The 25622-nt window shown below is 48.0% G+C and overlaps 1 protein-coding gene across 1 annotated transcript in view; it reads right to left on the minus strand.

The window, feature by feature from the left end:
- The window catches only part of Stard8 (StAR related lipid transfer domain containing 8), a 77195-nt gene that overhangs the window by 45300 nt on the left and 6273 nt on the right, over nucleotides 1-25622 (minus strand). The window contains exon 2 of the mRNA XM_075957270.1: nucleotides 14042-14075. Within this exon, the coding sequence (XP_075813385.1) occupies nucleotides 14042-14075 (34 nt within the window). The remainder of the gene's footprint in view (nucleotides 1-14041; nucleotides 14076-25622) is intronic.

The following is a 25622-nucleotide window of genomic DNA, read 5'->3' on the forward strand; positions in this document are numbered from 1 at the left end:
GAACTAGGGAAAACTGAACCCTTCGCCTATCCCACCTTGTTTTTATCAAAAACATATTGTCTGCATCTGTGGCTTCTTTTAGGACTCAGTAAGCTGGCTTCAGGGAAAGTGTCCATCAAAGGAAACTTTTAAAGCCAATAGACACGGTGGTGCAGGCCTTTAATCCCACCACTATGGAGAAAGAGGCGGGTGGATCTCTGTGACTTGAAGACCAGCCTGGTCTACAGAGGGAATTCTAAGCCATGCAGGGCTAAATGGTGAAACCCTGTCTCAAAACAACAAAAACAAAAAACAAGGGGCTGGGGAGATAGCTCAGTGGTTAAAAGCAGTGTGTGTGTGTGTGTGTGTGTGTGTGTGTGTGTGTGTGTGTGTGTTGAGTTGGATTCATCTTTTTTTGGCAATTCTGACTTTATTATTAATCACATGGTTCCACACAATTTTAATTAAACAGATTTTGAGAAAATATACTTGGATCACTAACAGACGTTGGTGATATGACGAAAGTGTTAAAGCGTTTATATAAGGTGCCAAGAGATACCACTGCCCCATCAGACCCAGAGATTTGTACATTTCGTGGAAAAAGAATAAAAATAGTTCATTGGCATTTATCTAGCATTATTCTTTGTATTAGGAAGAATTTTGGTTCAGCCGGGTGGTGGTGGCGCACACCTTTAATCCCAAACACTCGGTAGGCAGAGGCAGATCTCTATGGGTTCGAGGCCAGCCTGGTCTACAGAGCGAGTTCCAGTACTGCCTCCAAAGCTACACAGAGAAACTCTGTCTCGAAAAGAAGAAGAAGAAGAAGAAGAGGAGGAGGAGGAGGAGGAGGAGGAGGAGGAGGAGGAGGAGGAGGAGGAGGAGGAGGAGGAGGAGGAGGAGAAGGAGTTGTTTTTGTTCATTTTTGAAACAGGGTCTCACTATGTAAGCCTAGCCTCAGACTCTAAATCCCCCTGCCTCGGTCTCTGGGCTACCAGAATTATACAGGCCTGCAGCTTTAGATGTTAGTTTCTGCACTTGCACCGCAGTTGCCTACTGACTTAGCACTGAACTCACCATGTAACAGTGATCCTTACCATTTCTAAAACCACATTTATTTGTTTGTTTGTTTCTGGAGAGGTAAAGTCAGGTTGCCAGGCTTGGCAACAAGTGTCTTTACCCACTGAGCTATGTCACTGGCCCACTTGCCATATTTAAGCAGTAATGACAGTCCAGGCACCGGTGGCTCACACGTTAACCCTGGACCCACTTCTTTGGTCCTTTAGTGCCTCTGCGGGCCATGGCCCTTGTTTTATAAATACAGTCACTGAGGCACTGAGGACTTCAGCAATTTGTCCAAGGTCACTCCGTGAAGGAGGGATGTAACTCTGTACTCAAACACAAGTGCCTGGGAGAACCTAGGGCTTCTTCTGGCAGCCAAGAAAGGCGACACGATGCTCTCCCATTGTGCCAGATTTGCTGAGGCAAAGCCTAAGTCCTGGGCCATTTCTCCAAATAGCCTACAGTGGCAACATGCTAAGTTTGTTAAGAAAATGAGGCCCCTTTGGCATTTTCAGAGCCTAGAAGAAACAAGCAACAGCTGTGGTGGCATCTTAGCAGGGCGCTGGGTGTGCCCATCACATAGGACTCTACAAATTTTCTCCCTTTCAGCTTTTGCTGACCTTGTTCCTCCAGATCACCCCCATCTCCCAACTTGGCTTGCCTCCTTCCTTCTTCACTCTGTTTTTTTTTCCTGGCCCCTCTCCCTTTGTCTTCCTCTCTCCCCCCTCCTCTTGCTCAGCAAGATTCATAATAACTTACTAAACCACAACCCTCCTCTATTTCCACTTTCCAGGGGAATTTTGCAGCTGGTCTGACTGCCTGTCCTGATTGATCCTCCCCACTCCCCTCGCTGGCCACATTCATCTCTATTCCGGGCCCCACCTACCTCCCCCAGGCTAGTTCCCTCAATTTTAACCTCTCACCCCACAGGTAAATTGCAGAGGCTTGCCCCTTCCCACTTCAGCCAGCTTTCCCAGCTGCTCACTGTCTGGACAAGTCCCTTATCTTTCCAGGTCTCTTGGTTTCCCCATCTACTTGTTGACTGTTAAAAGGGCCCGACCGAGGTAGGGCAGAATGCTTGACCTCTGACGCGCTTTCTGCCTCTCATTGCCAGAGGTTTCATATCTGGTTTGTTAGGGGACTGAATATTCTTCCCCGTATCTTTCTACTTCCTTTATAGAAATACACATTTCTTTCTTTGGCAGGCAACTTTGAAAGAATCCATTGAAGCGAGAATCTGAGGAACTGGATGCTAAGGGAGGCAGAAAGCGGAAACAAGGCTTGCAGAAATTTCACAGTGATGAAAGTGCTTGGGACAAGGCCAGGCCAGTGCCCACTTGGTGGAGCAACGATATTTGACAAGCCGAGCAGTTTTAGAAAAAGTGGTCCCCTCAACTAGGTTTAGCTTCAGAGAAAGGTCAGGGGACAGTGCATCTGGAAATAGATAGTAGTGGGGCATCCGCAGCTCTAGGTGTGTAGCTCATAACCCGGAGGTGCTGTCCCCATTGCCCGGAAGCACCAGCTGCCTGCTCTGCACAAGACGGGGGGGGGGGGGTAGGGGCACTGGGGACAGAGCTCCCGGTGGGCTGAGGCTTCTATTTCAAAGGTGCAAAGACAACATGGAGATTAATAGAGAGCCCCTTGCAGTTCCTAGGCTGCTTTCATCTGGTTTGCTTTTACAGCAACCCTGTGAGATAGTGATATAGGAATGGTTATCCCACTTACAGATCAAAGAGGAGACAGAACTCACTCAGGTTGATTTGACAGCAAGGGTAGCCAGACCTTACTCAGAGTGTTTTGACTCCAGAACCAGTGTTCCCTTCAAAACCCTCTTGCTCCTGTTTTGTTTTTCTTTAAGGTAGTGGAGACAGAACCCGGAATTTCATACATGCTAAGCAAGCACTGTACAGCTGAGCTATAACTCAATCATCCTTCTTTCTTTCTTTTTTTCTATTTTCTTTTTATATTTTTTACTTTGACTCGGGCTAGCCTTAGACTTGCAGTCCTTCTGCCTCAGCCCCCGGTATCTGGGATTATAGATTTGGGGCACCAGGCTCAACAAACTTTTGTATTTTCTTTTAAAAGATATATTTTTATTTTTTACTCTTATTGTGCGTGTGTGCACGCGCGCGTGCTCACGCGTGCCTGCGTGCTATTGCGCACATTGTGCTCCTGGGCGCACATGCACTCGTGCACGAGTGCTACATGCTTGCATGCATGAGCAAATATCATAGTACATGTGTGGAAGTCAGAGATGACTTGCAGTTTTTTAGTCCTCTCCTTCCTTCATGTAGCCTCCCAAGGTGGAGTTTAGGTCCTCCGGCTTGTTGGTAAGGGTACCTGCTGAGCCATCTCACTAGACAACTTTTGCATTTTCAATAACACTGATGATAATTTCTGGCAAACTATAACACACACACACATACACAGGGAGAGAGAGAGAGAGAGAGAGAGAGAGAGAGAGAGAGAGAGAGAGAGAGAGAAGAGAAGAGAAGAGAAGAGAAGAGAAGAGAAGAGAAGAGAAGAGAAGAGAAGAGAAGAGAAGAGAAGAGAAGAGAAGAGAAGAGAAGAGGAGACTCAGTAACAGTAGCTAACTCCAGAAAGTAAAGGATTGTGGAACTTGGGCTATCTATTTTTAGCCAGATACCCAGTTTGAAGTTTTGACCTGGAGCTTGTATTTTACTTAATCTATATATTAAAGGAAACAGCTCAAACACAAAGCAGAATCTGATCCATATGATCTCGCAGATACATAGTGGGCTGGGGATTTGGAAGAGGGAGGAGGAGACAATGTTTGAGCTAGGCTCCCCAGAATGGCAAAGGTCTGAAGAGACCGAGATGGGGGAAGGGACATCCAGAATCCCAGAGGCTGCAAAGTTTGCCATTCTCTCTCAGCGGTGCTTGCTAACTTCTGAGACAACAGACCTGCTGCAAAGGAATTCTTCCTGAACAATTAGGTGCACAGAGTACGTAGGATTTCCTGTTTCCTTTCCTTACTTCACGCTGTATTGTGGTACCTGTGTCAGAGCCCGAGGCTTGGGAAACACCTGCTTTGATCCTTATGGCCTTCGCTTTTCTCTGGGCAGCTCCAGCTGGACCAGTTCAGCTAGACACAGACAGAAGGTGTTATCAGGACTAGTGAAGGGCCTCCTCCAGCTGCTTTTGGCCATTTCCTACTTGAACCCAGGAGTTTGTGTCATAGTATCTGATGATCAGATTGATCACAGTTTTGGTTAATCAAGGCCAAATCCCTTTGCAACAACATAAGCACAGAAAGGACCTTTAAAAACACAGACTCCAATTCTCTCATTTTAATGATTCGGAAATCTGGGCCCAGAGAGAACAGCAATCTGCCGAAGGTCACAGGTCTGCTGGGAGTGAAGTCAACACATCCGGCCGGCCTGGTTGTACTTTAGTCTCAGGAGAGTGAGGAATGTCCAGCCTGGGAACTGGGTGTTTTCAAAGGTGCTTACTGGCTGATAGGAGAAGAAAAACACATCTGGCTTTTGGAGACCTGAAATCACAAGGCATTTCTTATCCTTCCCCATCACTCCACCAGAGTGGCTATGGCCTCTCTGGAGTGGGGGTAGGGCTCTGGAATCCTGATTCCATCAGGCAGTCTCTATCCCAGAGGCCTAGGGATCCGTTCCTTGAGCCTCAGTTGATGCTTTTGTGATCTCAAGTCAGGTTTCTGGATAGAAGAATAACTCTTTCCTTTCAGCCATTCTGAATTGAACCATCAACTGGGAAAGTATCATCTATATCTTGTCTGCAAACTTATAGGGCTCTCTCGTTCCCATGCTCACACTTAGGTCCTACAATCTAAAAACAGAGTAGTGTGACCTCCATTTGAAAACGTAAAGAAATGCCAGGGGTGGTGGTGCATGCCTTAATCCAAGTGCTCCAAAGGCTAAGACACAAAGATCACTAGTTCGAGGCCAGCCTGGACTCCATAATGAGTTCCAGAACAGCCCGGGCCACAAACAAAAAAGGAAGAGAACGAAGGCTCAGAGAGGTATCACAGAGCTGACAGCCAACAGTCAGACACGGAACTGTCCAAATTCTCTTGCCATTCTAGAGTTACTTTTTTTTGGTTGTTTTGTGGCAAAGATGGAAGGATGTGTAGGTAATTACAAGGAAGGATAGAAAAACAGGAAAACTGTGCCAACCCAAGACGAAAAAGGAATCCCTCACTCTGGAGTCTGGTTGATATTGATCAGGTAAGAATCAGAAATTTCAGTACAATTAACATTTGCTGTGATCATTGCCTACATATAGACAATATTTCTTTTATATAGAATTATATATAATTCTCAAATGAACATGTTAAAATAGCAATTAACTATGCTTAAGGCCTAAGCAGGTATGACCTTGAATCTGGATGGCCTTACTCCTCTGGATATTTCCTGGGAATCACATAAGCAGGCTCACTATTTTTTTGTTTACAGTGAAGATCTCCTCACTTCCTCCATTATGTTGTCTGAAATTACTTTCTGCAGCAAAATCAAGGCTCCAACTTTACCTAAGTGGAGGCAAAGTTAAAGTATAAGGAAACTCCTTAGACTGTTGCTGTGTCTCAGCCTCCCGTCCTCTGCCACCTCTGACAAGTGGATGAAAGGATGCAGGCAGATGAAATGGTTCCCAAATGTTCTCCCTGTGTCTGGCTCTACATCAGATATGAGGTTACAGAGAGAGAGGAGACAAGGTTGCTATTCCTGAGGAGCCCACCACTTCACTCAGCGCTGAGCAGACTTTTGTTCTAAAGCTCCCCTCTCCCGCAAAGACCAAGCAAAGTGAAATTCTTTCCTCGGGAGCTAGAGGAAAATTCCACACCCACGCTTTATCCTAAAATGATGTTTTGCCCCAGATCTTTGCGGACAAACAAGCCATCCTAAGCAGATGGATGGGCTCGGAAGCATCCTCCAGAGAGGGTCTGTCTCCTTTGGCCTCGGGGGAAAGGATAGTATGTTTCTAGGTGATGACGGTCCTGTCATACTGCAAAAACTTGGATTTTGGTAGAGAGGTTCTGTGTGCATTTGCAGTGATGCCCTGGTGACATGCATGCCTATAGAAACACCGAACTGGGTGGAGTTGATTTTCTTGCAGCGCTGTATTTATATTTCTCTGAGACCCAAAGGTGACTACACATTTTCCCTGAAAACTAGCGATGGACTATCCATGTTTTTCAGCCCAGAAACTGGAACTGTAAAAGACCTAGAGGCCCAGGAATGTTGGGCATTTTTCCTGGTTTTCTACCTCACCCTTTTGCACTGGTCCTATTAGTAACGGGTAGGGTATGTACTCCTCAGTAGTACGGAGCTGAGGTGGCAAAGCCAGGTAAACACACAGCAGCTCTTCAGAAGGGTGAAAGGGCTTATCTTAGGAGACAGGGGAATGCAAGGGACTTGCCTGCACTGAGTTTGCAAAATCAAGAAGCGTGTACTTCACAAAGCCTAGATACTGCTTTGCTTGTTTGTGGTGCGTGTGTGTAATTAATATCTGTTCCCTCTAGATTTGAAGAAAAGGATCTAAGTGAATGTATACTTTGGCTATCCTCATACAAGAGAGAAGTCCACCTCTTTCTTTGGCCATAACTTAAAAAGAGCAGAGCATTGCTGAAGGTCAATTGTATCGATAATATTGGTGAGATCAAAGTATGACAGTTGCAAGTGATGATAGGGTATGAGCAAGGGCTGGAGAGTGTCAACCAATGGCTCTTCCACTCCTTAAAAGTCTCCTTTTGAACATTTTCTCTTTCCAAACCTTGAAGGACTCCCTGTTTGTTTTGTGATATGGGAGGCCATTCCCTTCCTCTGTGGAATGTATGCCCTGAGCTATCCTGCTCCAGGGACAAACGGACACAGGGTTGGAGGTTTGTGTTCCCAGGAACCCCGCTTCCTATGTTTTCCTTTTTCTTTTCAAAAAACGCAAACCAAATCAACTCTTCCTGTTTCTGGGTTTGGGATGTGGAAGGTCACACAGCGGGAACCTCCAGCAAACAGTTCAGACAGGGACTCGGAAAGCTGGCCCTGGGCTGTCCTGCACTAGGGGGGAGGGCTGTCTGAATGGCTTCAGACGCATGAGAAGACATGGATGATGAGAAACAGCATTCAGTTTGTGGCAAGGGTCAAGTCTGCTTCTGACACTGGTTTGTCCTGCTTTTCCACAGCAGACCAAAGCCTGGCCACCATGGAGTAATCAACAGCATAGTGCTTGGTCTCCCTGTGCACTAGGAGGCTAGCTGAGGAGGTCAGAGGGACTGTGGGAAAAGATCATAGAGTCAAGGCTATTTAGTCCAGGAAAAAACAGGGTCTGAGGAGAACACCGTGGAAGAGTAGGTGTTTGTCTCTATTTCGTCACTCACCTCGCTAGCTACATGTTCCTCCTCACTTACTTATGCTGGCTTTTAAGTTCCCAACTTCAATGAGCACATTGGTCTACGCAGCAGCTAGGTCCCCTCTACCTCAAACGCCAGAAAAGTGTAAATACCAACAGTCACGGGGAAGGTGGAACATACCGCTCTCATGAAACTCCAAAGGATGCAAATAGGATGAGTAAGTAGAAGTTGGTTTGCACCCAATCCAGACTCAATAACATTCAATGGGCCAAGTAGCAGGTAATTGAAAACTTAACACTAAAAAGGCAGAGGCATATGGATTACTGCAAGCGTGAGCCCTCCTGAACTACGTGGTTAGACTCTGTCTAAAACCAGCCCAGGAGAAGGAGGAGAAAAAGGAGGAGGAAGACTTTAAACTCAGTAAGAAATGACAAAGGTTCACCATACCTAGAAGGTTTGATCAGAGCCCAAGTGGACAGATAGGAGAAATGGCATAAAAATGGAGCCAGCTAGTGCCTGAATACGAGGTTCAGCTATACTCTCTAACATGTGTTTTTATGTGGAAAACTCAAGACTCCAAACTATATCTTCAGGAGACCCCCCCACCAATTTGTAAAGCTAGAACTAACTGAATGAAGAAGGTAGGAGATACTTCTCAACTCTATTCTCCCCCCTGGCTCCCAAGGACTCTCTGGGGATTCTAGGACTCCTAAGTACTTGCTGTGAGAAGCATTCGTTAACATGGCTCTTACTGACTCTTCCTATCCTGAGATGTAGGGCAAGCTCCAGGTTCTAATGGTTTAGTGGGAACATGTGCTACATGGATCTTCACCGTTGACTGAGGCTTTTGCGTCCCCAAAGCTATATCACCTGAATCCAGTGGGGCTTTCTGTTTTTTTGTAATAGCTAATTCAGAGCTAGAATGATAGGGAAGAAGGTATAAAAATTCACCAATCCTATTGCCAGAAGTTCTTTGGCTAAACTATCAAAAAAAAAAAACAGTTCCTGGAAGATTCACTGTTTATGTGAAGTCCAGGGCTTAGATCTGGAATACATAGGTCAGACATGTGGACAATATACAAGAGCTTGATGGTCTGTTGGAGAGAGGAGAGAAGAAGACAGTATCAGATAAGGTAATGCGTTGTAATGAAAACACAGGCAAGATGGAAATGCTATCTAGATGGCGGCCTGACGAACTGGCAAAGCTAAGGATAGAGTTCAGTGGAAGAGAACTTGCCTAACATATGTAGCCAAGGGTTTGATTCTTGGCACTATAAACAAAAGGCAGAGGAGGTATGGGAAAGTTGTACTAGTGCAAAAAGCTTGGCGGTGGAGAGAGCGTTCATTAAACAGTAGAATCCATCCATGCCTGAGTTCCTGTAGGTGCAGATGGAGGCTTGTGATAGTGCGGGTGGCAAAGAAGGGGTGGATTTAGGAAACACTGCAAAGCGATCTCTTGTGTATGACTTGGTGGCTGAATGGCAGCATGTAAGAAGGATGAGGGAGCCCGTGGTTCTTGCTTGAGTGTCTGAGTGCATTAACAAAGAAAGGGAGTCCCGGATGACAGGGTCTCCTGAGGAATGATGAAAACCTGTGATCTCTGGTGGAGAGTTTGAAGGAAACACAGGCCCTTCTGTGACTGTGCTAACAGCACCTTCCAGATCCTTCTTAGACTAGCACTCTACCTGCAATTCCGACTCCTCTCTGTCCTCTAACATCTGGATTGGTTTGGGCTATGAAAACGGGCAGGTATCTACTGTGTCTCAGTGTGTTCATCTGACCTGCACCTACAAGGCTAAGATGAACTCCGTTTCACACTCTTGACCACAGGGACGAGGAGGTGAGGTTTCATAGCACCTTTGCCCTCAAAGAAAGAATTTCAGGTTCTCCACAACCCTGGAAAGCCTTACCATCTCCCCCTCTTTAAAATCTTCAAATTGTCCATTCCATCAATCCTACTACCATTCAGTTTGACTCCTGGCACAGTGTGGGACAGTATGGAGGCGGGACACACGAGACAACACAGAGTCAAAAACGAAGGAGACCATGGTCACTTTTTGGTTCAAACTTCTCATTGATCAGATAATGAAACCAAGGTCCAGTAAAAGCAACGCTCTCTCTGTCAGAGAAGGAGTTAATGTCAGGGTTGGGACTAGATGCTAGGTCCCTCAGCTCAAAGCCAGCTTCTGCCTTGGCTGAAAGCCAGTGTTTCTGCCTGTAGATTATGGCTGAAAGATTTCCTGTCCCGAATGATAATCCCTTCCAGATACCCCTACAACTAAGGAGATGTTTATGATCTTTCAAGTTGCTGAAGAAAAATATCTGTCAAATGATAAACAAGTCATGCTCCGCCAATCTTCTTTGCAAAATACCAAACAAGGAGTGACTGAGTCTATCAAGAATCAGCTCTAAGGACGATTTAGTCTTTTTCAAATCAAGGAAGTGGCCTGAGTTGTGATGACGACGATGATGGTTTTCATACGCTTGGCATTTTAGTCTCCTGCCCCTTCTGAATTTGGGAGGTGACACCCAATAGCATCTTGAATTTATGTATTTAAGTGGACAGATCTGTTTCTATTTTCAACCTTTTACATAGGCCATCCTACTGCTCAGAATTGGAGGGAGGGTACTGGACAGCTGATAGGCAAAGTCCAGCGCAGAAGACAAGCCTGCAGCCAGACTGGAGCCAGTCGGGTTGGGAGTAGGAGCTCTGGTTACAGGCAAATATTACCCCCCAGGTTGTTGCAGCCACTTCAACAGGAGCCTGGAGAGAGGCTTGGAAGGGCTTTGGGCAACAAAGGAGCTTTGTGCAGTGTGAGCAAGGGGCCTCCGAGAGGATTTGGCACAAGAGAGGTAGGAGAAAGGCCTGGGCCCCCTCATCTCTGTAGGCTGCTGGACAGGCGAGCTAATGGCTTCCATAGAAATGTGGAGTTTGCAGGTGGAGTAATTAACTTCAGAGCAACACACACCTTAGCAGGGCTTTAGTGAAGACTAAGTAGTTGTGTAGCTAGGGACACTTAGGCCCAGGGAGGAGAAGAAAGAAGCCTAAAGTCACACGGCTGGCAAGGGACAAAGCCCAAACCAAAACCAAATAGAGATCTGCCATCACTCCTCCGACCTGCCAAATATTGGAGGCTGGTTTGGATTATGGTTTTATTTGGAGGAAGTGGCTTCCTGTTAGGTTCCAGAAATATATCTATCATAGAAACAATCCATGAAAAAAAAACATGGCGGGAGGCCTTAGAGGAAATGGAAGGTCGGTGAAAACTTGAGTATGGCGAAGGCCCCAAGGACTCCACGCCTGACCTGCTAGTTCCTATTCCCATGGTCTATATTTTCCACTCTTAGTTATATTTTGGCCTGAGATGATTTGCAGCAGTATGTTGGCTCTTTGAATTTAAATAACCATTGGTTTCATTTACCATCTATCAGGAAAAACACGACTAGTACCATAAAGCCTAATAGAGGCTACTAGTTAGAGTGGCTTCGTTACTGAAAACAAGGCTGAGAGGCTACTAGTTAGAGTGGCTTCGTTACTGAAAACAAGGCTGAGAGGCTACTAGTTAGAGTGGCTTCGTTACTGAAAACAAGGCTGAGAGGCTACTAGTTAGAGTGGCTTCGTTACTGAAAACAAGGCTGACCTAAAGAAGTAGACTGACTGACTACTCACGGCACAGGATGAAGTGGTGGGGCAAACTTCATGGACCTGTGACGCTTGGTCAGAACTGTGCAGAAAGTCTGCAGAAGGATGGTGATAACAGGGGTCCTGGGCCGTCCACCTGAGTGCAAGCAAGCTGGGCAACCTTCTTGCCCTTTGCTAAGGGAAGACCATAGCAAGAGATCTCATTAACTCTCATACCAAGTTTTCCTCTGCCCATGGAACAGAGGAAAGTAACTCTGTCTTAGAGAAATCTTTTATTGATTCACCCTAGTAAGATGATTATATATGCAAACCACAGGCCCCCGCCAGATTTGAGGCACTATCTTGATTTTTTTTTTTGCCTCTAAAATGTGTCTGGTTGGTCCTCTCCTCCCCCACTCTGCTCTGCTGTGCCAGCACTCAGGAGCACGTGGCTGTACTGCAATTTCTAGAAGGGAAGGATCTTTCTAAGGGTGGTTCCAGCAGAGGAGGTGGAGTCAAGACTGACCCCCAAACAAATGCTGATTCTACTGCCTGTGTTTCCTGCAGCCCCCTCTCCTCCTCTGGCACCATTTCCACAGGCCCCTCTCCCCACCCCCCACACTAGCCATCCGCTCACGTTCTTCAATCCATCCAAACTCATTGAGGAACCAAGAAGCTGGCAACATTGGTCACATCCAAGAGGATTCTTTGGGAATTGAGAGACAAGGGCAAGAAGATATTTTGGGTTTGTAAAACTTGAATTTCAAAACAAGAAGGCACTGCCTATTCAACAAAAATAATAGAAGTCTAGGTTTCTGCTAATTCTCTCAGAGAAATATCAGAAAAACTCCCTTTGCTCAGTCCTTTGACACTTTTTTGGGCTCAGGCTCTCAATATGTAAGTAGACCAGCCTGGAAGCCATCAGCCCTGGACCTCTGTCTCTGCTTCCTGAATGCTGAGATTGAGCTGGGAGCCACATGCCCGGCTCAGCATTTTGCGATTCTTGTGTCTGATCCTTGTGCGGAGATCATACTCATTTTCTCTAGCTTATTCTAGTTTTAGGATCCTTGCTACTGGTAAGCACAGGTCTGACATCTGTAGTGCGCTATTTCTTGTGATCCATCTCAGTCTTGTGGAAGAAGTCTTATTTTACTGATGTGGACGGCACTCCAGGGAGGAAGCAATTGACCAGGACTTACACAATAAGATCTGTAAGGAACTCTGGGCTCGTGCCTTGCTGCTGCAATTACCATATTCATCTAAACTCATAATTTCTGATGGCTTTTCCTTGACTTGACCTGAGAACATATGTTCTTCAATAGACATTTTCAAACTCGAAGCCAAACCAATAGCAGGAAGAGCCTTCCCATCTCAGCTTCATAGATGGCGGCCTCTCCTGCCACCCACTGAATGGCATTCCTCTCTCCTCTGGAGGCCACACGATACCCAACCTCCCAGGGCTCAGCACTAGCGAGTCAACTTTGTACAGATATTCTTTTTTTAACTCATACTCAGTATGTAGACATGATGACCTTGAACTTTGATCCCTCGGCTGGCCTTCTGAATACTGGCTTAGCCATCTGCCCCACCACACCCCATTTTTGCTGTGCTCTGGATTGAACCCGGAGCTTCATGCATGTTAGGCGAGCCCTCTACCAACTGAGCTGTATCTGTGGTTCCCCCCGACACCGATATTCTAACGAGACAAGTGCATTTGTCTGGGATAGGGGGTCACTATTTCAGGGCCTGAAATAGTGAGGGGTTTCTTTTAGCCTGTGCAGCTGGTGTCTGGGAAATGGAGAAGTTTGTCATTCCCTGAGTATGGGCAGCACCCGGAACTTGTGCTCTTGGAGGTCCCAGGCGCAGAGAAGGAACTGTACTCCACAAGAAGCCGTGGAATGATGGTGGGGGTTGAGAAGCAGATGCGGACTGTGTGCTTGTCAAAGCAATGTTTCTTCTTCAAAATAGGTCTCTCTCATCTGCTGTCATAGCAATGCAAATAAACACCTCACCCCGCCAGTTCTCCTTTTTAGCAACCGCCACCCAGGAAATCGGCTTCCTCTGGCGGAAAAGTCCTTGGGAAGTCAGCAAAAGCCCCCTCTGACTTCTGATAAGACTGCCTAAAGCAACTCCAACTATCTTGTAAGGTTCCTAGGGTCCCTTCTAACACCTCCACAAGATGCCTCCTCACCTTGATCTTTAGCGTGACACTTTCTCGACACTCTTCTGTTATGGTGGCCACCCCCACCTCCAACCCTAACTGGCACCCAGAAATGGTATCCATTCAAGTCAGGAGCTCCTCTTGCTGAAAAAAAAAGTGAATGAACAGGAATGGCTGAGGCCTTGATGACCTCAGCAAACCTGGCCTAGGCTACGAGTTCTGGCGGTGACTGCAAACCCTTTTCTGGCTAGCATGCTACGTTCTCTTGTTTGCCAAAGCAGTCATCCCTCTGCAGACAGCTGTATTCTCTTCTGCTTGCAGACTCACATCCAAGACGACACCAGAGGGCAGAAGGCGGATAGATGGTCAGACTCCAAGAGACTTGCCAGAGAGCAGAGGGAATTATTTAACTACACACGCCCCCTTAGTATAATTAGTCCTGAGGTCTACCTCCTGGAACCCTTCCAGACATGAACCCCAAATACCAAGTCTCCTTCCTTCTACCTCGTCTTACCTCTGTCCCTTTCCTGACACTTTGTCCAGCCGTAGTACTCTTGCCAGGGGGAAGACGGCATCTGAGAACAAGGGAAGCGCATGGGTGGCTGCCGCTTGCTGATAGCTCTGGAGGGAAATCCTCCCCTGGCTCACAGACAAGAACAAGACCTTCATCTGAGAATTAAAGAGGCGCTGCCCATAAGCCGGAGCCAGAAAGCAGAGCGGAAAGAGGCCAGGGTGTGCCCAGGGGAGGGAGACAGAGTGAATGTCTCCAGTTTTGCCCCTCAGCCACTACCTCCATTCCCTCAGCTAGCCCATAGAGACGGCTGGCATGTTTCCTCTCTCTGTAAGTCATTTGTGAGGTGTAAGGTGCATCTGGCATACTTACCGACATTCTTCCTCACCGGCAGCAACGGGAAGCACTGCAAAGGAAACAGAGAAGAAATCATGGCTTCGCAGGAAGAGCATGTCAAAATCGAAAGTGGGCCAGTGAGATGGCTAAGCTGGCAAAGAGCTTGCTGCCAAGCCTGACGACCCGAGTTTGATTCCCAGAACCGTCACAGTAGAAGGAAAGAACCAATTCCTGCAAGTTGTCCTCTGATCGTCCTATCTGTGTCGTCGCACATATGAGTGTGTGTGCATGCACACACTGTACATGCACAAGAACTAAACATATATTAAAAAACTGAAAGGGCTCTTTAAACTAAGCAAGTACCGTCGACCCATTTTGTGGAAGGACATATTGAGGCCCCCAGAAGAGAAAGATAAAGTAAGAAGAAAAGTGGAGCCTACAATCCCAGACTCCTCTACCTACTCCACACTACTTCCCCTATTCCACTGAGTAATTCTTCTGATTCACTTTTGTCTTACAGAAAGAAGAGCGGCCCATGTAGTTCATTGTACAGTTTTAATGCCTGATGACACAGATTGTCAAAGAATTGGGAAGCATCTATTTGGCACAGATGTTGAACGCTGGGCAGGCTAGAAGTAAAGTTATTTGGTGGGAATAGAACTACTTAGAACTGGAAAGGCCAAGCTGAGGGCAGCCTTCCTTTCTTTGTGTGACACCAAGTAACGCTCACAATCTCTTGAGTATTCATTTCTGAATACTTCAGAGCAGGAGAGTAAAAATCCTGCCCTGACAGGTTTTGTGGGGAAAAAAATAGATATAAAAATGGTTTTTCCCACCGGACAGAAATCTCAAGGTCCAAATCAGGAGCAGAAGGAGAGAGAACACGAGCAAGGAACTCAGGACAGCGAGGGGTGAACCCACACACTGAGACAATGGGGATGTTCTATAGGGAACTCACCAAGGCCAGCTGGCCTGGGTCTGAAAAAGCATGGGATAAAACCGGACTCGCTGAACATAGCGGACAATGAGGACTACTGAGAACTCAAGAACAATCGCAGTGGGTTTCTGATCCTACTGCACGTACTGGCTTTGTGGGAGCCTAGGCAGTTTGGATGCTCACTTTACTAGACCTGGATGGAGGTGGGCGGTCCTTGGGCTTACCACAGGGCAGGGAACCCTGATTGCTCTTTGGGCTGACGAGGGAGGGGGACTTGATCAGGGGAGGAGGAGGGAAATGGGAGGCGGTGGGGAAGAGACAGAAATCTTTAATAAATAAATAAATTAAAAAAAAGTTTTTCCATATGTAAAAAATACTTTGTGAATTCATCCAGCAAATATTTACAGAACACACCATACTGGGTGTTAAGCGTATAATTGCCCTCTAGACAAACGAGGTCCAATGGCAGACACTTCTTAGTGGTAGGTGACAATCAATAAGGAAAGAAACAAGAACATTTCAGGCATCACAAGCTCCAAGGAGAAACAAAAACCAATCAACCAACCAACCAACCAAACAAACAAACAAACAAAAAACCCACAAGCTACAGCGTGACAGGAAAGTGAGTAGGGAGACAGATATGCGGGGTGCCTCTCCCTCCCTGGAGCTGAACTTTGAGCAGTGACCTGGGTGATAAGGAATTTTCTATGTGAGAATCCGAAGAGACAGAGAGGTAACAGCCAAAAATCCACAGGGCTTTGGAAGGCACAAGTAGGTGGCGCTTGGGGAGCAAAGAGTGCACTGATAAGATCTGACTGCTGCCTTAAAAGGCTCATTTGGGCTGCTGCACAAGGAGTGGGTCGCAGAGCAGAGCCGTAATGGAAGCACGGAGAGCTACCAGAAGGCTTTTGCAGATTTCCAGGCAAACAATGTCAGAAGCTTGGGCTAAAATGATAGTAATCAAACTGTTCAGGAAAGAAAAAAGGAAGGAAGGAAGGAAGGAAGGAAGGTTTATTGATCAGAGATAGCATCTTCTTGCTTGTTGTGTCCTTCATGCAAGCTGAAATCCACCCCAAGGTTATCAGGAAAGGGGCTGTCTGTGTAGGTGCCTGTCTCTTACCCTCAGGACAAGGATGAGCACATCTGATACGCTTAGGCCCAGTGATTCCCAACCCTAGGAAGACCTGCCTCCATCTTAGCTCACCCTGGAATGGCTCCAGGTCAAGTCTGTCCTTGAAGAGCACATTTGTCCACAGAAAAAGGAGCAGATTGGAAGCATATCCATTTTAGTGTTCACTGGTAAGTCCGTGGAGGATGTTAGTGAGATAGAAAGTTCTAGAATCAGAGAAACATGCTCAGAGAGGTAGAGTTACGGAAGTCTCCTGAGAAGTTACAAAATGGAACATATAAGGGAGCCAATATAATGCTCACTGGTGGGCAAAAGGGAACAGAAGAACAAGAAAGTGAAGGGGTGGGAGAAAAGGACAAAGCAGCGCCTTGTGGGGTCCAAAATGTGACAGTTCTGGGAACGTAGGAAATGCACTAGCAGTCAGCAAAGATGAGCACTCTGCAGTCCTATCCTAGTCTGTTAAATCCCTTCTCGCCTATCCTACTACCAGCCCAATTCATCACGGGTATAATAAAATCAAAGTTTGTTCAAAAGATAATTGGAGGAGGGCCTGGAGGTACAGACCTATAAAACTAGCTATTTAGAAGGTCAAAACAGGAACACAAGTTCAGTGCCTACCTGTGCTAGGAGTGACTTCAAGGTTAGCCTGAGCTATGTAGTGAGACCCTGTCCCAAAATAAAAACATTGAAAAGAGAGGGCTTGGGATACAGTGCTCTCCACCCCTGGGCCTCCCCAGTCCCCCAGACTTGGTGTCCTGTGGTTCAGGCTGGTTTCACATCCGTGATTCTTCTACCTTCACTAGTGAATCCCTTGGATTCCAGGCCACCACATCTACCCCCCACATTACGTTTGCCCTTGATCCTGATGTTAAGCTCTGTAGAAGAAGATGGGGCACGAACATCTGCATGCTGGGGTGGTAAGCTACAGTGGAACTTCTTCCTGGCTCCAGGTCACAGAGCATATTCCTGCCAGATCTGGGAGACCCGAACCCAAGAACTATAAGGGCGACATTGATAAAAGACAGTCACTCTGATCTGGAAGAGGTGGTGGACACCTAGAAACCCAGCAGTCTGGAGACTGATCAGCAGACTTGCAAGGTTGAGGCTAGCCTGGGTACACGGTAAGACCTCTAAAGCAGGAAAGAAGTGAAAAGGGCAAAAATTAGCAGCGACAGCATCTTACTCAGTGAGCCATTGGTTCATAACATGTGTATTCATTTCTTCATTCATTCCCTAAGTGTCTGCTCAGGACTAGGCCCTGTGCTGGGTACTCAGGGACTGATACAAATCAGACAGGTTTCCTCCTTGCCTGTGAATTCAAGCTACATGTGGAAGCTGTCGCATGTTGAGACGAGAGCAAGCCCCTTCGCTGCTGTAAAGCACGCGCTTTCTGGACAGAGCCGAGGGAGTCATTTGTTGGTGTTGGGAGTGGGAGGGTGCTTTCTCATAAGGCTCTTTTCAAAGCCCGGGTCTTGAAGGCAGATAAGGGGGTGATAAAGCCAGACAGTCAAAAGGAAGAGCATTAAAAAGGGCAAGCACGTATCCAAACAGGTTGTCTGAGAAACTGCCTGTGGTCTGGCTGGGGAGTGGAGTATCAGATGCGACCAGATCAGCCGATAGGGCCCCATCACAAAGGTCCATGACAGTCTGGGAAGCCTTTGAAAACAAAGGAAGAGCACACTTACATTCACGCTGTAATTGGCTGTTGTTTTGTGGTTGGTTTGGTCTGCTTTGTTTTGTTTAGTTTGGGGCACTTGGCACACTTTGTTAACATCATTAGCCATCAGAGAAATACAAAAAAAGTCAAGTCAAGATTTTGTTTCACCCCAACTGTCAAGAAAACAAACACTAGCAAGGATGGGGAAAGGGTCCCTTAGACACTGATGGTGGGGATATAAGCTATGTCAACCACATGGAAATCAATGTAGAGTAAAATTGATTCATCATATGACCCAGCTAATCCACTCCCAAATATTATATGTAATTTATCCTTTGTGTTTTTCACATCATGCTTCCCTATCCCACCCATCCTCCTCCCGGCCCCCAGAATAAAACAAAATAAAAATTTAAGAGAAAACCAAAGGGAGAAAGGTAGAATCTGCTCATGGAAGCTGCTATGTGACACAGTGAGTCACGCAGCAAACCTGCTTAGCCATACACTTTTAGACACAGGTGTTCATCACGAAGATTCATTGTTCAGGTTCAAGGTCCCTGGTCTATGCTACACTATCGATGCTGGGCCCTTACTGGGACTCTTCCTGGATATCCTGCCCTGTGTTGTGGAGATCCTGTAGCCCTGGGTCCACAGGATCAATGGCATCCCCAGTCCCCACCCTCGCGCTTCAACAGGTCATAGGTGGAGGGGATGTTGGGGTGGATCAACCCACAACCCTGGTTCTGGGCCTGGGTAGTTGGCCTGCCAGTTCTCCCCTGTCCTCACCACCAGGGTGAGCTCTCCACCACTGCCCTTGCTAGTTCACCCTTGCCGCAGTGAGCAGGGAGTGCGGCCAGTTCTCTGCTTTCCCATCCTCAGGATTCTGGCATAGCAGGGCCCTGTGCTACTGTGTTGCCCAGGCAACGGTTATAGGCCAGGACAGCTCTCCTGCTCTTATGACATCACAGCCAGCTGCCTCAGGTACTGATGGGGAGGGGGCAGTCCAGGGACATCTCTTCCATTCCCATGCTACGATATGACCCATGAGTAATGGGGACAGCTCTCCCATGCTCACAGATTCCTCTGGCCTCACCCACACCTCTGCCCTCAGCGTCAGCTCTGCGGTGCTGCCCAGGCAACGTGCAGGGTCCATTTTCCTGAGTGCTGCAGCGGATAGATGAGAGGGTCAGCTTGCTTGTCTGTCACAGGGAAGGAAGGGGTGAGGGGTAAGGGGGTGCGTCTCTCCCCCACTTACACCGTCGCATAACAGATGAATAGCGGGGACAGCTCTCCCATACTCACAACTTCCGGGCTGGCTCACCCACACCGTCGCTAACAGGTTTGGCTCTATCATGCTGCCCGGGCGAAGTACAGGGCCCGCTTTCTCGGGTGTTGCAGTTGGTGGGTGCAGGGACTGGTCTCCTGATCTTATGACCTCAGAACCAGCTCTCCCACCAACCTGAGGCATTGATGGGGGGGGGTGCGGGAGGCATCGTTACCCCCTCCATGCGGCCGCAAGCCAGATGAGTAATGGGGACAGCTCTCCCAGGCTCACAACTTCCGGGCTGGTTTGCCCACACTTCTGCCAACAGAGTCAGCTCTGCTGCGCTGCCCAGGCAAGGTGCAGAATTCACTTTTCCCAAATGCTGCAGCTGGTATGGAGGAGGGTCAGCTCCCTTGCCCACCACAGGTAGACGCGGGGGCGGGGGGAACGGGGGAGGTGGTGGCCAGATAGCCCAGTCTCACACATTAAGGGAAGGAACAGGGCCCCCTTTAACCAGTACTGACGATGATAAGGGGGAGGGTCAGCTTCTTCTATTCAGGCATCAAGGGGTGAGAAGTAAGGGGGGCATCTCTCTCCGACCCACACTGCCACATGACAGACAAAAAGTGGGGACAGCTCTCTTAGGCTCACACCTTCACTAACAGGGCTGGCTCACTCAACCTTCACTAACAGGGCTGACTTTCTCGTGAGGCCCAGGCAAGGTGCAGGGCCTGTTCTCCTGAGTGTGGTAGCTGGTGAAGGGCAGGCACAAGTCTCCTGCTCTCATGACCTCAGGGCCAGCTCTCCCACCTGCCTGAGGCACTGATGGAGGGGCATCTCTCCCCATCCCTGCTGCCGCACATGGCAGATGAGGGGTGGGGCTTAGGTTTCCCACGCTCACATTCTCAGGGTTGGCTCACCTGTGCGCTTGTCAACTGGGTCAGTTCCATTGCGCTGCCCAGATGAGGTACAGGGGGCCTGCTTTCCTGAGTGCTGCAGCTGGCAAAGGGCTCGGCTCCCTCAATAGCTGGAGGCATAGGGGCCTCCCTGCAGTCAAAGGAGGTGGTACCAGCCATACCCCTCAAAGCTGGCTCATGTGCATCTCTGTCTACAGGGAAACCACTACTGTGCTGCCCAGGTGAGGCAGAGGGCCCTGAGTGCTGCACCAGGTGAGGGGTCAGGTCCTCCACCTGCTGCAGGTGTTGAGGGATGGAGAGGAGGGCACCTTTTTTCTCCCCCATGACATCACATGACAGACAAAAGGGATGCGACCTGTTCTCCTATTCGCATGTCTTCGGGACCAGCTTGCCTATGCTCCTGGGATCAGGGTCAGCTCTATTGTACTCCGGAGGTGAGGTACAGGACTCTGTCTCCTGAGTGCTTCAGCCAGTGATGGGCAGAGCCGGTTTTGTACAGCCCTATCCTCTCTGCTTTCATCAGGGTCACAGACCAAGTCATGGCCCTTGGAAGCAGCCCCATAGGCAGACAGCTAGCCCTGGGTGGCAGTGGGCATCTGTGTCAGCCCGGTCCTCACCTCCCACGCCTCTTCAGATCTGCCTCTCTCCCATGCACGTGACTCATTCTGCCTCTGTCTGTCTGTCTGTCTGTCTGTCTGTCTGTCTGTCTCTCTCTCCTATATCACTGTGCTGTACTCACTCCTGCTTGAGTCCTGCCCCTGCCAGCCACATGGCATGGCAGGGTGCTGATGTTGTATCTCATCCGGGGCTAGCATCCCCAAACGGCTCCTGGTTGAGACCTGAGATTACAAGCATGAGCAACTATTTGTTCATGGTTTTGAGTTTTCTTGTGTCTGTTGGTTTGGAAACTGGGGACTGAACCTAGAACCTCACACATGCATGCTTGGTTAGTGAACTGTGTCTCAGTCCATAGTTTCATACTTCACAATGTTACCCTAGATCAGTGGTTCTCAACATGTGGGTTATGACCCCCATGTGGCGTCACATATCAGATATTTACATTATGATCCATAACAGTAGCAAAATTTCAGTTATGAAATAATTTTATGGTTGGGGATCACCGCAATGTGAGGAGCTGTATCAAAGGGTTGCAGAATTAGGAAGGTTTGTTTTCTACCTTTCTTCTCTCCACCTAGCAACCCCCTTCCTGCTTGGCTTTCCCCTTTTTTAACGTCAATCTATTTCTCTCTCTTTTTTTTTCTTTACAGGAACTCTCATTCTGTTGCTCATGCTGGCCTGGGGCTCATAATCCTCCTAACTCAGACCTCCAAACACTGGAGTATAGGTGGATGCCCCTAGACCTGGCCAAGATTCAGCCCTTTTTTTTTCCTGTCTGGTCAAGTTCTTTTCTATAAGACCACAGGCTCTTTGGTGGCAGGGAATGCATCTTTCTTTGTTCATCTTTCCTTCTGCAAGTGTACCCCAGTACCTATTAGACTTCTCTAGGGAGACGTGCCATTCTCTTAGAATCGATCAGATTCAAGGCAAGATTCACGGTAATGGAAGATTTCCTCCCATACACTCTAGAGCTGCCCTTTGTTCTGTTTCTGATTTTAGGGCCAGCACTCAGTCAGCTGCCAGGCCAGATACCTAGATGTCCTTCAGGAACCCATTTTCATTTCCTCATCCTCTGTCCCTTCTCTGGCTTCTACCATGTTTATAGTCCATTTTTTTTATTGATCCCTCAGACCTATCTTAAAGGTCTCTGCCTTACTACAGCTCTGATCCCTCTCTCTGGTTTTGCCTAATGCCCTGCCCATCTGAAGATGTTGTTCCTGTAGTCATGAACTACAAATTAGCTCCAGTACTGAGAGTCCTCCCAACAAAAAAAAAGGAAGAGAAATAGATTGATGGAGAGAGAGAGAGAGAGAGAGAGAGAGAGAGAGAGAGAGAGAGAGAGCGCGCGCACCTAAGTGAAAAGGAGGACGTGGTTGCTGGGTGGACGGTAATAGTAGGAAGGTCTGAGACAGTGTGGGTAGAAACTGCAAAAGCTATCAACAGGCTTCATCCAGACCCAGAGAACTCTCAAATTCACTGCTCCTAGCACCCTCTCTGGCCAGCCTACAGGCCCTCCACAGTCCCTGCCATGCTATCTGAGGGGAGAACTGGAAAGTTGTTGTTTTGTCTTTTCACTGCCTGGTCTTTCGGCTTCCCGTTCCACCTTTGTCGCCCCCCCCCCCCCCGCCATTCCGTCACCCCTGATCAACCCTGTGCTACAGACCCAGGCCTCAGGCCACAGTCATGAGAGCACGTTCCTCACATTCCAGCCTCCCCCAGTCCTCTCGACTTGGCCACACAGAGCCCTATTCATGGCCTGGCCCACCTCCCTTCACACTGGGACCTCACCACCCCCAGGCCAAACCCCAGCTCTTTTGCCACCACAGCGATGGTTACTGTGGAAAGCAAGCTCTCCTGGCCGCGCTAGAGCTCTAGGTTCATGCTACCAAAGTCTTTCAGCTGGGAGATGGGTGCATGAATTTGACAGGCTCTGTGTTGTGTGTGTGTGTGTTGTGTGTGTCATGTGTGTGTGTGTGTGTTTGTGTGTGCGTTGTAAACTATACTCAGTAAACTTGCTAGGGCTGGAATGGGTGCTGAATTGGGCCAGGCTCTCACTGGATATGAATGAATGAGACACAGGCTGGGTCCTTAGACAAGTTCAAAGTTTAGTGTGGCAACAGCTGGGTACATGGTAGATGGCATGTTGGTTGGGGCTGGACTGAGCTCGTCACTAAATCCTACATTGGAACACTTCTGTCATGGCTCCACTTTTAACCCCATGCCAGTGTCCTGGCAACATGCAGTGGTGTTCAAAATGTAATGTCTGCTGATAGTGGAAGATCTAGATGTTGGCAGTGGAGAGCTGGTTTCAAGAAGGACACTCTAGACTTCACCTTGCACCTTTGACTAGCCAAACCTCTGCTGAGCCTCCGCCTTGCTGCCTGCTATAATGACTGGGCTCTAGCAATTCTTCCCCTTCCATATAACAGAAAGAGAAGGACAGTTCTAGTTGGCTGAGAGCAATAGAAGAAATCCTTCTAAAAGGCTCTTGTGAAGCTCCTTCTGAGACAACCGCTCCCTTTTTGTTTTTGAGACAGAGTTTCACGTAGCCCAGGCTGCTTTCAAACTCACTACATTGCCAAGAATGTCCTTGTATTCCAGACCCTGCTGCCTCTACCTCCTGAGTGCTGGAGTTGCAGGTGTGTGTCACCATATCTGGCTTTGTGCCACACTCTGGATGGAATCCAGAGCTTCATGCATGTTAGGCAAGCACCAGGAATCACCAGAAGACCCATCCTCCTGTCTTCTCCTTGAGACTGCTAGTTGTCCCACACGAGCTTGGAGATTATGGTTTCTCAGGAGAACTGAATGTCCGTTCTTATCCTTAGGACTACTGTGACCTCCTGTTTAGTCACCCACTACCCAAAAGACTCCCTGACCTATAGCCTCGGGACCACCAATCATTCTACAAGGCACCTTCACAAATGCAACCAGTAATTTCTTCTGATTTGGCCACACACCCCCACCAGTTCTGTTAGGGCTGCCTTCTTCCTCCACCCTAACCCCTCACCAGGCCTTCAAGGCTGGCTCGATCCCTGGCCCCCCATATTTTGACCCCTTACCCTCAGTTCATCTCCAGTCTCCCTCCACAGTGTTGCCTTAGCAGGCTAACAGCCAAGTCATGGATGAGAGTCAGGGAGAAGCTGCAACCCCCAGGGGTTCCCTAGATAATCTCAGGAATGTTCTGTCCCAAAGATCTGACTTTCCCACCAGTCAACACAGATGCTCCTTCCTGCCAAAACCTTGGGAATCTTTTTAGGATGAGCAGAGCAGCCTTAGAGGGAGCAGAGACCAGTACAGTGTTTCCAATGCGAGCCGAGCCTCTTCTCCAAGCCCTGAGCTGTGACCAGAAGTTGGCTGAGAGATTTGCTGACATGAAAACTAGGAGACTGATTGAACAACTCACTCCCTGAAATCCAAGGTGATAACATCGGTGTTTCCTATCATCCTTTCGCTTCCCCAAGATGCGGTCAGCAATAGGCTCCCCAAAGTCAAGGGAAGAAGGGACTGGCAGGGCTAAGTTTTCCGTATTTCCTAAGAGAGACAACTGAGGGCTCAAGACCGTGAAGAGTAGTAAGTCTTCTAACTTCACATTAATTCATACTTACTGATCACCGACTCTGTGGCAGCCTTTTTCACACGCCGTTCCTACAATCAATTATGAAGTAGGACGTGTATCCCTCCCCGTGTTGTAGATAAGGAAACTGAGGCACGGGGAAAGATAAAGAGGCAGAAGCTGGGTGTTTTGCTTCCCTTTACGTCACTGTCTCATCACAGCCACTTTCTGCCCTCCAGGTCTCAGTAGGTGATCCAGCTCAGGGCAGAACGAAAGTTAGAGAGGTTTGCCTATAGCCGGCCTTAACTCCATTCTCCAGGTACACACCTCTTTCTGTGTGTTGGAAGCCTCAGCCTCAGAAGCCACGGGCCCAGATGTATGCTCCCTGGCGTCAGAGGCACAGGTGGCCACCGAACGGTTGGACAGAGAGATGGGGTTGGTTGAAGAACACCCTTTCCTACCTACCCGGGAGTCCTCTGACTCCAAACCCCAGGACTGGCCATCTGGCTGCTGCTCCTTGTTATTGTCACCAGTGATTTGGAAACATAAACCAAACCCTGGCTTTCATAGCTTCCTGGGTCTCCAGCTGTTCTCTGGCCCTAGGGGCTACTGGGAGGAAGAGTCACCAATATAGGCGCTTTTCCCTGAGCCTGGGCTCCATTCCTTCCTCCCAAGTGAACTGGAGTGGAAATTGCTGACATTTTTAAAGCAGTATTTTATATTTCATTTGACCTTGAAGTTTGTGTGTGTGTGTGTGTGTGTGTGTGTGTGTGTGTGTGTGTGTGTGTAAAACTCTGATAATGAAAGCATCAGAGTAGAAAAGACTCAGTAACTAACCCAACTTCAAGTTTTGTAGGCAGAGAAACAGGGGCCTGGATTATATATGACCACCACAGACTTTGGAACTAAATTACCTGGATTGAAATGTCCAAGGTGGCCATTATGTGGTGACCCACATAATGGCTGTGTCCTAAAATGTCCAGGTTTCAGTCCAATGAAGATGATAGCGATGACAGTAGTGTCTTAGAGTGTAATAGTTATGATACACTGAGCTAATATACAGGAAAGACTTGCAACAGTGTGGACCCTAGAGCGTGTCCTTTATAAATGCTAGCCAGTAGTGGTCTGAGCCTTCTTTAGTTTTTAGTCTATGGTCTTCCCCATTTCTCCCCCCCCCCAAAAGTCCTAGTGTCAGGTGCAGACTTCATCCCACAGCCATACACACTTGCCCACATTTTGGCACCAAAGAACCTAAAGACAAAGTTGTGGATCAAATAGACAAAAGGATTAACAACATCCTTTCTCACTCTAAATACTTGCTCTTTCTGACTGCATTGTGAACATCCAAGTGGAACTTCCACAGGAAAGCTCCAAGGTCTCAGGCTAAGTGACAGAGCACTTGTCCAGTCTATAAAAGACCCTGGGTACCTGAGCAACAAAACCTTAGCAACATCTTTCATTCTTATTTATCAGCATCATCTCCACCCATCACCATTTGCTCCCAACTCCTATATCCAGGGGGGCGGGGGAAATGCCTGGATC

Source organism: Microtus pennsylvanicus, chromosome X (assembly GCF_037038515.1).
Source record: "Microtus pennsylvanicus isolate mMicPen1 chromosome X, mMicPen1.hap1, whole genome shotgun sequence".
Classification (NCBI taxonomy): domain Eukaryota; kingdom Metazoa; phylum Chordata; class Mammalia; order Rodentia; family Cricetidae; genus Microtus; species Microtus pennsylvanicus.